Raw genomic sequence first — 15314 nt, 5'->3', positions numbered from 1 at the left:
CATTTTACCAGACCACGGTTTGCGGAAGTAGTCAAGAAGACAATATTATGTTTTTCAGGGGTTGACAGGATACACGTGATCGTTGTTAGTTTCAACTTCAATATTATTATGCAAGCAGATGTAATAAGCAATGATTTCATACATTATATTTTTTTGGTTTACACTTTATATAGGGCTTTATTTTAAACAGGGGCGGATTTAGGCGGGGGCGTGGCGGGCGTGCGCCCCCCCCCTAAAATTTGCAAAGCATGGGTTGACTTCAACATATTTAAGTATCAGAAGAGACCATTCAATCTTTTTAACATTCAAAGTATATAAAACAGCCAGTTTAACAGAATCAACGTTATTACTTATCAACTGACCTACGCTTTATTAAAGTTCTATAAATAACTTCAAAGGAAGGTGTCAAACGCGGAGCTGCGTTTGATGACAAATATAATAGGTTTTTAGCAGTTAAAGTAAAAACAAATGTTACATTGTATTTGCGGTTTTTATAATCAATTTGTTTGCTAATCGAAGTTCCAAAACATCCCTTACTAACTTTCACAATTTCATCATGACACGGTCAAGAAAACAGTGAGATTCTTTTATAATATCCCGGCGTAATGAAAGATAGAAATACTGTTTCAAGCGAAAGGTTAGTTTTATTAATTTGTTTCTCTGTGTCTATATTTATTTCTCACTTGCAACCTTGTAATGGCCTGACCATTAAGTATAACCGACGATTGGGCTCAAGCAGAAAAGACTATCAGGTGCTGATACTTTAATCAAGAGTCAATCTAACAAATGGTAAAAAGCTGAAAAACAAATAAAAAACAATTTTACAATGTGTTCAATTAATGTTATTAAAACGAAATGTCAAAGGTAATAGATAGCACAGTCCGTTGAATCCGAGAAAATGTTGTACTTTCAAGAGCAGTTAAATTTCCAGTGTTTCACGGAGAGAATGTTCAAATATGTATAGAGTAATTTGAAGGCTTCAAAAACAATGTTGTAAAGTTAACTCACTCTGTGGTTAGCCACGAATTGTGTCCTAGATGACGTTTGTCCTTTGAAAAGTTCTCCAGAACTGGTATGACCTTGCAATGTTCGGTTTGAGATCCGTGTGAGCAGGGGAAAGGTAGCGATGATACGATGTTTTAATGTTCTTATGAGGTTAAAGATGAATAATCCTCCTAGACTGGAACACATAAATAGATTAAGAATATAATCAAACGAACTGTATAAATTACGGAACGGTGTAACAGAATACTCCCCGTCTGATGTCTATCTGATATCACTTTTCCATAAGTTTTTCGAATATGTATACAAGATTTACACAAATGAATTAATCCCAATATAAATTGAATATATACAGGTGAAATGTCCACTATTTCGTGTGAGAAATATCAGATCTCAACGATTTTTCACTATAAAGGTTCCTAATAAGTACGTTCCACGTGAAACTGGGAAGGCACAGTTTTTTGTCCTTTAGAAGAAGGGTGTCTCAGACGACATTGTTGTGTTCTGTAGAATGTTCTATTACTGCTGTATCGATAATGGGAACTGTTTTCTCCAACGTAGTTAGACGGCGATGACGATCGAAGATAGATCGAAGTATAACAAGAGTTAGTAGTTGGTTGTCTTCCGATTTGGCGATATGACACATCTTTGTGAGTATCAGACGAAATTAGGCGTTTCGTCATAACGTCCAATCCTGCAGATCTAGTCGCTCTATCTGTAGAGTGGCGTCCTCTATGTTTGATTTTGTCGTAGTAATGTCCAAGAAAAGGTGTTACTCTGTGACGATGTCCAGATAAGACTACTGGTTCCTTTTCACTTATATTCAAGTCAGATTTGACAATACTGCTTCCTCCTCGTAGTAGACGTTGCTCATGCAATGGCAGATTGAGATTGGCAAGAGGTCCTTCTTTCGGAATAGGTTTGTGAATGCTATTGATTTCCTCTCCATGAACTTTAGGTTCTGTTGATTTCGGATTGAAACTTTCTTTATCTCTAGATTTTTCTATAGAAGTCACAGATTTTGCTTTTAGTGACGCGAGTGATGTCCCTTTAGATGAATTTGTGCGTTTAACAGGCTTGGTACTAGGTCCTGTACATTCAAGGGATTGCATTGAATGCGATTTAGCGACCTTGGCATTCAAATGAAAGTTTGTGTCGTTATACTGAACAACAATAGGATTCTTGTCCTTGACGGCTATTTCCGGTCTTGAGGCAAGACGTTGTTCTGATTCCGTGATTGAAACGTTAGTTATCTTTGTGTTGACTTGAATAGGAGAAGTTTGCTTGTCAATGTATGTATTTCCAATTATGACCCAACCAAGTCTCAACTTTTGGGCAAATGGAGTTCGGGATGGTCCTAGGCGTTGTTCAAGGACGTGGTGTGCCTCTATAAGGTCCCTTCCAATAAGGAGAAGAATTTGACAACGTTCCTCTATTGGTGGAATGCTTCCTCTGAGTTCTTTCAGATGAGGATGATGCATTGCAACTTCAGGAGTAGGAATTTCGTCTCGATGATTGGGAATATTATTACATTCAATTAATGTAGGCAGATCAAATCGTACGTCACTATGTACAGATTTTATGACGAAATCTTTTCCTCTTTTCCCGGAACATGTCGTAAGAGAGTAGTTTTCAGGTTTCTCCCGAACGTTAAACAGACTGAAGAATTCAGGCGAGGCAAGAGACCGGTTGCTTTGGTCGTCAATAATGGCGTACATCCTGATAATTTTGTTTGTCTTGTCCTTGTGGTACACGTCCACAGGTAATATCTTGGCATAAGATTTCTCGCTCTTATGATCTTTGTAGATCTCTGTGCAGATCGAACGTACAGAGGTTAACTTTGTTTCAGCTGACTCTGTCTGCTCCCCGCCGTAGGCTTGTCTGGGTGAGCTAAACTGGGAACTTTCAGATTGTTGTGGTCTAGTGATGTGAAGTGCTGTGGTATGTCGTTCACTTCCACACTCGTTACAACTGATACTTGCGTTGCAGTCCCGACTTCTGTGTGTGGTTGACTCACAACACTTGTAGCACACATTGTTTTGTCTTAACAGTTCCTTGCGTTCCTCGATTGGTTTGGCTCGGAATGCTCGGCACTCATTCAAGGTATGCTTTGTCTTATGTAGGATACACAGATTTTGTTGTTGACTGCTGTCTTCAGTTTGCTGTTCAATAGCCGTCTTATGGACGTTGACTTTAGAGTACGTCTGAGGTGTGAACCTTGGCGTAGAGTCTTTTGTATTTGGTGTTACTTTTGATCCAAAGATGAACCCAGGATCGTTCTTAATTTTGCTCATTTCCCTGATGAAGGCAGAGAATTCTGTGAATGGCGGAAAGGCAACTTCATATTTGGACTTGTATCTTGAAGCCCTTGTTATCCACTTTTCTTGGAGTCCGTATGGTAGTTTTTCCACAATAGGATTTATACCGGACGAAGAATCGAAATAAGCAAGCAAACATCCCAGCTTGGGATTTTCCTTGTGATATTCGATTTCTGATAGAATATCAGACAAGTCATAAAGACGTGCGTTATCTTTGTTCGTCAAGGTAGGAAAATTGACGAGTTTACTCGTGATAGAGGCTTCCAACATTTCTGGAGCACCATATCGCTCATCCAGTCTTTGCCATAACCTCTATAAGCCTCTAGTAGGGTTGTTGGCATTTGATGCCCTAATACTCATGGCATGTTTACCAGACTCTGGCCCTAGCCACTTTATCAGTAGGTCTATTTGTTCCGAGTCAGAAACTTGTAATTCGTCTATGACGTTTTTGAAGCTAGATTTCCATGTATGGAAGGATTCTGCCTGGTCATTAAAATTTGTTAGCCTGGAGAATAATAGGTCTTTGCGTAAAAGAAATCTAGTTATCTCCGACGTGGGATTGATTTGTTGCTGGTATGCTACAGGGTTCTCTTCTATTACGCCTTGTTTTGGGTGTGAAACAGGGATCTCTTCTATGACGCCTTGATTTTGGTGTAAGACAGGGATCTTTTCTGAAACGCCCTGTTTTCCTATGTTAGTTATTGTTCCCAGATCTGGGAATGCATTAACATCTGGTGACTTAGCACGTGTAGGCAAGACCTTAGGTGTTTGTGATGGCAAGTTCAGTGCCACAGATGGCACGAACGCTGGTGCTTCATGACTCAGCTCAATTTTAACAGGAATTTGTTTTTTCTTTTGAGGTCCTGTTACTTCCTTTACAGCAGTTGATACAGGAAGTTTATTGACGAAATCTTGCACACGCTGGAGCAGGTCTTCCTTTTCGTCAGGGAGATCGCTAAACGCTTGGCTGTCATCGTATTCCAGGATACGAGCCTCGGCTTCTGCGGCTGCAGCTTATCTCTGTGCTTCAAGAAGGTTAAATTTGGCTTTCAGCTCGGCTTTTTCACGGCTTACCCGTACGGCTTCTTGTTGCATTTGAGCCTTCCTACGCATAGCCTCTTGTTCTAATTGCACTGTTCTCTGTGCGGCCTCCTGTTCTAGTTGAACTTTACCTTGAGCGACTTCTTGCTCCATTTCTGCCTTTTTACGTGTGGCTTCCTGTTCCATTTCAGCCTTTTTCTGTGCTGCTTCCTGTTCCATTTCAATTTGTCTGAACAAGGCTTGTTCCTCTAACATTGCTTCCTGTTGTATGATAAGGGCATGTTTTTCGACGAATGCTATCTTAGACTTTGCAGCCTCTGCCTTGGCACGCTTTCTCCGTGCCAAACTTGACATGTCTGACACGTTAGAGCTACCGCTGTGCGAGGTTTTCTTACCCCTTGAGGTCTTTGTTTTAGTTGATTTGGCCTTTGTTAGGGCGAGGCGATGCTCGTGTAAAGAGTCCATGGCCAGTTCCACTTTGGACAGACGGAGATCCAATGTAAGGTTACATGCGTCTATGTCTTTTTGACTGTCCAACGTTCTGGTCCTTTTTAGAAAGTCCAGATATTCGTCTGTGAGCCTACGATAATTTGTACAGGCTTTTACAAGATTGTCCTGGGCTGTTAAGACTTGCTGAAGTTCATTGGGAGGTGTGGTGATTTCCAATAACTGGGTCGTTATATCTGACCAAAGGACCTCTAATTCCTCACAGAACTTGTTACGTTTTTCTGTGTAGGCTCCTTTACCTTTTTCGGTGAGATCCCGTACTCGCCTAGTCTCGGGATTTTCATCTAAATGTGTGGTATTAGACGGATTTTGTAAGAGTTCTAGATCTGGGACATTTCCCTCTGGGGCATGTATCTCTTCTTGTTGTTCCACATGACTTGGATCCATGTTGACTCAACGTTGTTGGGTTGCTGCCGAGTACGCACAAGCTGTGTTGCGTAGTGTCAAGGTAACAGCTACGAACGATGCTCCGTTGTATTTCCTGTTCAGGAGATGTGTAGACAAGTTGTTGTCAATTTACTGTACGTCAAGGGATGACGCGTACATGCAGGGCTCAACAGGTAGGTTGTTATGTAGCTGTATAACTAACGTGGAGTGGCGTTATCTGTGAGACACAACAGGCAAGTTGTAGACTTTTTACTGTAATGGCCTGACCATTAAGTATAACCGACGATTGGGCTCAAGCAGAAAAGACTATCAGGTGCTGATACTTTAATCAAGAGTCAATCTAACAAATGGTAAAAAGCTGAAAAACAAATAAAATACAATTTTACAATGTGTTCAATTAATGTTATTAAAACGAAATGTCAAAGGTAATAGATAGCACAGTCCGTTGAATCCGAGAAAATGTTGTACTTTCAAGAGCAGTTAAATTTCCAGTGTTTCACGGAGAGAATGTTCAAATATGTATAGAGTAATTTGAAGGCTTCAAAAACAATGTTGTAAAGTTAACTCACTCTGTGGTTAGCCACGAATTGTGTCCTAGATGACGTTTGTCCTTTGAAAAGTTCTCCAGAACTGGTATGACCTTGCAATGTTCGGTTTGAGATCCGTGTGAGCAGGGGAAAGGTAGCGATGATACGATGTTTTAATGTTCTTATGAGGTTAAAGATGAATAATCCTCCTAGACTGGAACACATAAATAGATTAAGAATATAATCAAACCAACTGTATAAATTACGGAACGGTGTAACAGAATAAACCTAAATATTTAGCCGAATTCTGTACCGTATTACTGTATGATTGGGATCCCAAGAAAATAAATATAACTGCGTAAATACATCTCATTCTGGTTTTAGTTGTTTGTGGCCAACACGGTGAAGTCTGGCACGACCTCCGAGAATCATAAAAGTAAAAAACAGATAGTATGAAAGGACAATTAAAAATCGCTGGTAAAAGTAGAAATTTTCGTTTGAAAATTATATTGGTCAGGTGAGCAATTGTGATCTGTCTCGTCTCACTTTGCGTCCGTCTGTCCGCCCGTCTATCTGTAGATTGTTGTCAGGTGTGGATTAAGGCGGTTTCAGCTTGAAACTTTAATTTCTCGCTAATTTTACCACACAATAGTTCGAGATATCTACATCTCACCCCTTTAGAAGAATATTTCAATAGTTTTACCTGAAAAAAATTTAAAACATTGCGCCCCCTAACTGGAAATCCTGGATCCGCCCCTGATTTATGATCTTATTCCAGAGTGCACAATTCTTATTCTACATATTTCACCTTTATCAAAATTAGGAAATCTGTTTGGTCGTCCCATTTTGTTGTAGGGATGTTTAAAGATTAAGTGTCGAGTTAATATGTATATTATTTTGTGTTGTCTGCGAGAAACAAATCATTTTTCGGATCTAGTAACTAAATTCAAAACCAATATAGATAATGTTAACATATATTTTATTGAACTGTGTAAATTAATCGGAATGCGAATGACATGCACCTACAATTCTTTTGTGTGTTTCCCGTTTCGGTAACACATGACATTTGCGCGGGAACTTCTTACATAAACATCGTTTTTGGATTATTGAAACATGTGAAATGTACTGTAACACAGTGTAGATACTATTCTGTACGCTATCCGAAAGTCGCGATCACATTTTAAATTTGATGGGTATACTGAATTAAACGGTAAGTTGATCATCTGTACATTGCTTACTGATTAATTCAGCCAACATCGATATTCTCAAATGGTTAAGAATTAAATTCCGCACATTCACTATTCGTATCTTTGCCTTAATCAAGAGATTTTAATATAAACAAAAAAAATTATATACCGAACTTAAACAGTATGTATTCTTTATTATGTTTCAGCTGATGTTTTAATTACATCCCGCTGACCTGACTGGTCAATTGCTTTACTTGCAGCATTTATTGACTTTCTCATTTAATATGATAACAGTTATCTCCATTTTGTTGTAGAATAATGAAACAATAATTGTGAAGTCAGAATTGAGATGATCGTAAACAGATGTAGTATTCAAGGTTAAAAAACTTAAAGGGGCACAAGCTATACGAGATATATTAAAATATAAAATTTATTCTTTCAGTCATTAATAAAATTGAAATTGTGAAATAATAATTCGCTTTTAACAGCCAGTTTGGTTCAATTTTGTCAAATTAAGCTGACAGACATTGATGATGAATTATTAACTTGCAACTGCATAATACTTACGACCTCATGGAGTCCGTAGTCAAGTGAAATTCAATTCAACCCCTTACCTAGAGATGGATAACTCATGAAGTGTGTATGCTCAGTTATCTAAAGGAAAAGAATGTCAACATTGAAAGTGAAATAAAGGTAAATCATTTCATTGACTGATTTGATCAACAAATAATCATTCGTATTCAGGTAAAAAAGATGATTGATATATATTTTTAAATCTTTATATGAATTTAAAAGGTGAAATTAAACAGACCTAGAAAAATATATTGCACGAATTTTCTTTCTATTTATATCACTATCTATGTGCATTTCGCTTATTTAACCAAAGGAGATTTTCGGAGGTCAACTCGCTAGTCAATTATATGGCATCAAGACTAAAATACACACAATACACAGCTACATATTATGGAGCCCTTGTCCTGTAAATTGTTTACTTTCGATTTTTTATAATTGGGATACATGTAACAATGTGTTCCTAATTTCAAACTCAAAGACAAATTAAAAGAGTTTGTATTGCTTGGTTTCATAAAAAAGAATGGCCAACAAGTATCATGTCTTAGGTTAGGATAAATTCTACTTTGTACAGAATCACTCTGATTCAAACAAAAAATTCTCTGAAACTGACATTAACAAGCTGCTTGATTTCCTGATTGACAACATCATTTGTTACGTATAGGAAAACAAAAGACACTCATGATAACATTTTCTGTTGGTATTGTGGCGAATCTAACCATACGACTTCTGTCTGTAGGCATGGTACTTATGTTGTTTGTCATAATTGTAATGAACCCGGCCATAAGGCCAAGGTATGTAGATTTTAGGTTACTGGCCAAGAAGAGAGTGCCGAAGAGGTTGGCAACTCTGAAAAGATAGATCCTATAGATAAAAGTAAGAAAATGCATGCAATGAAATCTCGTAAACATAAACGCGGAAAGAAAACTAGTCGTCGCTCGTATGGTAAGACCACTCTTAATATCGACTATCTCAATATTCGTGGTATGACGTCAAAAATACATGAAGTTAACAAACATTTAAAATATAATAATGTTGGTATTTTTGGTTTGGTTGAGACATTTTTGAAAAATAACAGTCGACCACCTAACTTAGATACATCTTATTGTTGGGTCGGAAAAACGCGACAAGGTAGTAAAGAAAAAGGAGGCATAGGTATTTGTCTGAAGTCGCATTTACCATTGCTTGATGAACATTTGCTTGATAGCAAATCAGATTTATATGAACGGCTTTGGACTTTAACGCGAATAAATAACGTGAAAACGGCAATAGGTGTAGTTTATTTTCCGAACGACGGAACAAATAAATCTCACACTGATGAATTAATGTTCCAATTACTAGACGAAACGTCTCGTTTAACAGTTTAAATGCCATGGGATATGAAATACTACTCATGGGCGATTTCAACGGGCGTTGCGTTGGTGTTTGCGAACATACAGGTAAAAATAAACTATGTAGTTTACCGTCATATAACGGATCTCGCTTATTACAGTTCATTGACGCAAGTCAAATGATAGTAGCAAATACAATGAATTGCTGTACGGGTCATTTCACGCGCATTCTTAATAATCAGAGGTCGGCAATAGATTACGTATTTCTGACAAAGAGCTTGTCAGAAAATGTCTCTAGTGTTGTAATAGACGATTCAGGCAGGTTCGACTTGCACAGTGACCATGTTTTGATAAGATTAACTCTAATTTGTAAACCTATTGTACAGAAAAAGACACAAAATGAAAAATGCGTTTGGAAAATAAACGATAAAACAGACTGGACCCTCTTCCAGAAAAAACTTAATGAAAATATGAGCAAATTTACTAAAGAAAGTGACAAAATAAACGATGTAAACCAACTCTGGGATTTATGGAAAAATGCGGTAGAAAAATCTGCAATGTTAGCTATCGGTAAAGCCAAACCCGTAAAAAATTACAAAGACTTTTGGGATAAAGAACTTGATTATCTTTTAAAACAACGCCGCAACGCCAATAGATTAAACCGCACCCATAACAAATATCATGCGCATGATGACGAAATTGGCAAAAGACTTAAAGAAATTTATTTTAATCGGAAATCCCAAGTACAAGAGGCTATCAAACGGAAAGAACGATCAGCCAAAATCCGACAGTTTAATGATAAATGTATAAATGCAAAAAATAAGATGAAAGGTTTTTGGAATTTTCTTAAAATAAAACGAACCGATACAGGTCCTATAGAGCTTAACGATCCACATGATTCGTATAAAATATTAACGGATACGGATGAGATAAATAATGCCCTTTCCAAGCATTTTAGCTCGATAGGTTCCTTTCAAAATGAAAATGACGAACTTGAAAAAGATGTTAAAAACCTTATTACAAATATTGACGAAAATATATTAATATCAGATTCTCCCCTATCGGTTACTTTCGACGAAAATAAAATTTCACAGACTTTGAAAAGTCTCAAATCTGGAAAAGCCTGTGGTACAGATGGCATTCCTAACGAATTCCTTAAATATGGTGGGGACATCCTGTTGAACTCCCTTGTGCATATTTTTACAAAAATTACAGATCTAGAAATAATCCCAGATGAATGGCATAAAGGAATCATAATACCCATACACAAAGGTGGGTCTACACACTCTCTGAGTAACTACAGAGGTATAACTCTAACATCAAATGTATATAAGGTATACTGTAAGCTAATTGAATGTAATCTTATGGGATATATTGAAGATAAAGGGACACTTGGGGAAACCCAAGGTGCTTTCCGAAAAGATAGGAGGGTGGAGGATCACATTTTTACACTTAACGGAATTTGTTCGATGAAAAAGTCAAGGAAGGAAAAGACTTTTCTTGCCTTCCTTGATCTTTCATCGGCTTTCGATAAAGTTTGGCGGGATGGACTGTTCTATCTCCTATGGAAAAAGGGTATCCAGGGTAAATGCTGGAAGATCCTCCGGGCATTATATAAGAATGTTAGCAATAAAGTCCTTTTTGGTAATTATGAGTCTGAATGGTTCGATCAAGAATTTGGTCTTAAACAAGGATGCGTTCTATCCCCTACACTTTTTTCCGTCTTAATGACTGACCTGTGCGATATGCTGAAGGGGGCAAATTTAGGTATTAACATCGCTTCTGAATTAATAAACTGCCTTCTTTTCGCTGATGACATTGTCCTATTAGGAAACACTGAAGAAGAGCTACAGATTCTCTTAAACATAGCGCATAAATTTGTTTCAAAATGGAGCTTAAAGTTTAATTCATCCAAGTCGAAGGTTCTGGTTACAGGTAAAAAGAAAGACTCAGATAAAAAATGGTATCTGGGGAACGATCTCATTGAAGAAGTAAATGAATACAAATATTAAGGCGTATATTTTTCAAGATCCCTTAAATCTACATACCATATAGAACAGTACCTGAAAGAAAATTTTCAACGGAAAATAATTCATGCAATTCGTATTTTAGGTAAACATGGGGATTTTAACCGTATAAATTTTGGACATTCTCTGTGGATATCGGCTATTCGACCATCACTGACGTATGGATGTTCAGTATGGTTCCCGTCATCCCAGAAATGTAAAGAATTACTAGAAAGTTTTCAATATAAAGTGGGGAAAATAATCTTAAACACAAAAATGAATATTCCTAAGTGTGCGCTCCTAGCTGAATTTGGATGGGAGTCAATAAACAGATTTATGGATAGACAAAGAATTGCATACTACGCTAGATTAAAAAATCTGCCCAATAATCGGCTGTCTAAAATTATCCTAGATGAAATTATATCTGTTAAATGTAATGAATGGAAATATATCGAAAATATCGAAACTATTTTACAGACTGCGGGTCTTGACCATTATGCAAATGGAAACATAAACGTTAACACCTTTAATAAATTTTATGGTAACGAAACGACCAATACTCAACTATGTAATATTTTAGGAAAGAGTAGCCTAAACTTGTACCAATCCTTTGTGGTTGTTAGTCGTAAGCAGCCGTATCTGTCAAATGTTGACGACTTCCGCTCAACAAGGCTAAAATTTTTGGCAAGAACGAATTGTCTGCCTATAAATGCAACGCTTCAACGAATGAATCTGACAACAAATAATGAGTGTCAGCTATGTTCCTCAAATGTGATTGAGAATATCTTTCACGTTATGTTAGATTGTCCTTTTTTCTCGGCTATCAGAAAAAGAACAAGTACTAACATACAAGCATGTTTCGAGAATTTAAAAATGGATATCTGTTTTTCAGAGTTGCCACCCTTATCACAAATACAGTTCATGATAGGTGATCTGGGCTACTTGTATTCCCCAGACTTAGGTAATAGTTTAGATAAGATCGTTAAAAAATACCTTGTAGACGTAATGAATGAACGTTCTTTTCAAATTGATAAGATTTCCAATGTATAATATCTTGAACTGTGTGTGAACGTTTTTAGTTTTAAGTTTGATTTTTTTTTAATCTTTGATGGATGAAAGATTTTTAAGTATTTATGCATATGAAATTGTCACTGTAATGTACTTTTACGAAATAACCAATTTATTATGATATTTTAGCGTTAATGTATTTATAAGACTTATAAAGACATTTGCAAGTATCTTATATCATTTTTACTACAATCATATAATGTTGTTTGTAAATACTATGATGATGTGCATGTTTGATGACGCAGGTGTCAGTACCCCGCTGGCGCTTGCCCCCGTTGTAAAGGGGTAGTTTCACAATTAAATATATATATATATACTCAAAATTCCAATCCCCTCTAACCAAACGATGCATTTGTTTCTACTTCTGTAACGTTTAACAATCTACAACAAACGGCACATGTAACGTTTACCAAACTTCGGTTAGAAAGAAATGCACTCTTAATCTATTGATAGATATATGTAAAGTTGTAAACTGTTTCAGAAAAGGTATCACTCCAGGGGATTGGAATTCTACTTTGGGTCAAATTTTGGGAACATATATGACATCTTTACCCTCTTTTTGCAATATTTTTTGGCAAATACATACATACAGGTTGTTGCAATACAGCAAAAAGAAAATAAATATCTTTAACCATTCAACTACTGGATATCAAATCTATGAGAAAAATACTGATTACATACGTATGCACACATATTTGACAAACAGTACGCTTTATTTGTAAGAAAGCAAGGGAATGGGGATGGTAAAGTTTATGTATATTGCTATCTAACACATGTACTAATCCAGTGACAAATCTCATTTTGTGTTGTCATTTCCAAAAAAGAGCAATGAAACTACCATTACATATTAGTGTCCAGGAAGTTTTTGTAAGCATTGGTTCCTTCTTTGTTGAGTTACTGCAAGTCTCTTATACTGCCCACACCTTGGTTGTCGTGTCAGCCACTTCCTCGCCTAGATTTCTCGGCGCACGTTGCCGTCTACAGCTTCTTGTTCGTCTTCTATGCACTCTACACATCTATTAACCTGTGTCTCTGAGCTCTTACAAATTTGCCCCATCTTCGCTAGCCAAGGGTTACATTTCGGTGTTGACATGAATATCAATAATGTGGTCATTTTTATAAATTTCCTGTTTACAAAACATTGAATTTTACGAAAAACTAAGGATTTTCTTATCCAAGGCATAGATTACCTTAGCCGTATTTGGCACAACTTTTTGGAATTTTGGATCCTCAATGCTCTTCAACTTTGAACTTGTTTGGCTTTATAAATATTTTGATATGAGCGTCACTGATGAGTCTTATGTAGACGAAACGCGCGTCTGGCGTACTAAATTATAATTCTGGTACCTTTGATAACTAATTACAATCCACTTCCCTCTGGAGAAGAGGGAAGTGTATCGTAACCCTTGGCTAGTGAAGATGCACCTTGCCCACAAATCCAATTGCTTTATTTCTATGTAGATATTTTAAATGTGTGATTTAATTCGGACCTTCTACTTAATATAACCAAATAAACGGAGAATGTGTCTATGGGACACTGAAAATATTTGTTTATGCTTCAATCTCCTGGAGTTTTACAAAAACTTCCTGGACACTGATATGTAAAGGTAGTTTCATTGCTCTTTTTTGCAAATGACAACACAAAATGAGATTTGCCAGCTAGCTATATAACATTATAAAGGGTCATGTTTGGACGTACGTGTGTACGGACGGATAAGGGTAACACTTAATGCCCACTCCAAAGCGGCTGGGAATTAAAAAAATTCCGACGTGTTTATACTAAAAATGTGTATATCCCATCAATTCCTGATTATCCCTACGACCCATATCCGATCAGGTCGATCTGGTCTGGTGGAGATCAGGCTGAGATCGTGAATAGTTGATTTGGTCTAGCTAGTCGAGTAAAAATCGTGTAAAGATCGTGAATTGATCTGAATTATCCAATAGGTAGTCATTTTGTTGTCGGGATGGAATCGTGATGGAATCATTGAGGAGTCGTGAATGGTCGAGTAAAGGTGGTGTACAGTCGGATGGCGGTCGGGTAGAAGTCGTAAACAGGCCCAATCAAGAATTTGATTGAGCTTGGTCGTGGAAATTTTGACAATCGGGATCATCGAGTTGGTCTGATCGGCAGTGTTAACCTAGCTTTAAACATCACTCACTTCAAATTGTTGCAAGTATATCAATTGGTAGAAGAATTATTGTTTTCTGATTATTAAGTCTGTTCCGACACGGGACGTTTGCGCTTTTAAAATCAACATTTGTACTCTGTTTTTTTTTACATTTGCGCTTTCTAAAAAAGGCATGCAGTGTTTACAAACAGATTACCGTATAAGGCAGTGTATAATGTTTATTGACATATTTCACGGCAGTGTATTTTAACAGATTACCATACAAGACAGTGTATATCGTTAACAAATTAAATGACCTTACAAGGCAGTGTATATTAACAAATTACCATACAAGACAATGTATGTATTGAAATATTCTTGCGTTCGTCTGACCACGCCTTGTCTTTCACAATCGAGATAATGTGTTTCCCGATCATTCCCGATCAAGATAATTTGTATGTTCCCTGATCTTCCATGATCAGTTTAGATGTAAATTAACAAAATTCAATGAATGTTCTTACAAACAAAAAGAACGGTTTCGAGGATAAGTAAAACTTTTATTTTACGGTACTATCTGACACACCTTGGATTCACATTAAAATATATACTAGTAATTACAAATTGCAATGTGACTATTATAAGTACGAACAATGTTTTTTATTAATCCGATAGACTTGTGTTGCGCCTTTTGCGTGTTCTCACAAAGTACTGCACATTTTTCTTTATCTTATTGCACAGTATTATTGAGAAAGTCAAATGATTTTTATTTATAGACATTTTTTGTTTTGTGTTTCGAAATAATAGTCGATTTTTCGCAAATTTTGGAATAGAATTACAATAAGTACAATAAATTACTTTTATGATCCGATACCAGACTGACGTTTGACTACCCAATTGCAATGCTTCACCACCGTAAGGTATTCTTTTACGATATTTTTTTTCTATAAACCGAATGCCAGCCGTCGTTATAGTGTTTTAAAATGATAAAAAACGACAAAAATCCACCGATTAATACCGCATTAGAGTCTATCAGAATAGTTTATTTTTAAGAACTTATAGATGTAAGAGTTATGTTTTATAGGATATCTGCATAGGCATCACGAGAAAACACTTATATCGTATATGGCTAGAATTATTTAGCCGCGATACCTGTGAATTTGCTTCAATTTTTTTTCTTAAAGTCATTCAAAGTGAAAAATGTAAACGTTAATTAAGTTTCCGATTCAATACTCATTGCTCATATGCTTTTTCAATTGAGT

General features: G+C 36.6%; 2 protein-coding genes across 2 annotated transcripts; both read right to left on the bottom strand.

The window, feature by feature from the left end:
* Window positions 1-748: 748 nt before the first annotated feature.
* On the bottom strand, window positions 749-3590 carry LOC139508194 (uncharacterized). The gene is made up of 2 exons (XM_071296002.1): window positions 1009-3590; window positions 749-797 (listed from the first exon to the last, which is right to left on the bottom strand). The coding sequence occupies exon 1, from the start codon at window positions 3588-3590 to the stop codon at window positions 1422-1424; it is 2169 nt and encodes a 722-aa protein (XP_071152103.1). The 3' UTR covers window positions 749-797; window positions 1009-1421.
* A 42-nt stretch (window positions 3591-3632) lies between these two features.
* LOC139506805 (merlin-like) lies at window positions 3633-6026 on the bottom strand. The gene is made up of 3 exons (XM_071295685.1): window positions 5825-6026; window positions 4430-5613; window positions 3633-4327 (listed from the first exon to the last, which is right to left on the bottom strand). The coding sequence occupies exons 2-3, from the start codon at window positions 5253-5255 to the stop codon at window positions 3633-3635; spliced, it is 1521 nt and encodes a 506-aa protein (XP_071151786.1). The 5' UTR covers window positions 5256-5613; window positions 5825-6026.
* Window positions 6027-15314: the final 9288 nt, after the last annotated feature.

This window comes from Mytilus edulis, chromosome 1 (genome assembly GCF_963676685.1).
Source record: "Mytilus edulis chromosome 1, xbMytEdul2.2, whole genome shotgun sequence".
NCBI lineage: Eukaryota > Metazoa > Mollusca > Bivalvia > Mytilida > Mytilidae > Mytilus > Mytilus edulis.
This window is presented reverse-complemented; position numbering and strand designations above follow the sequence as displayed.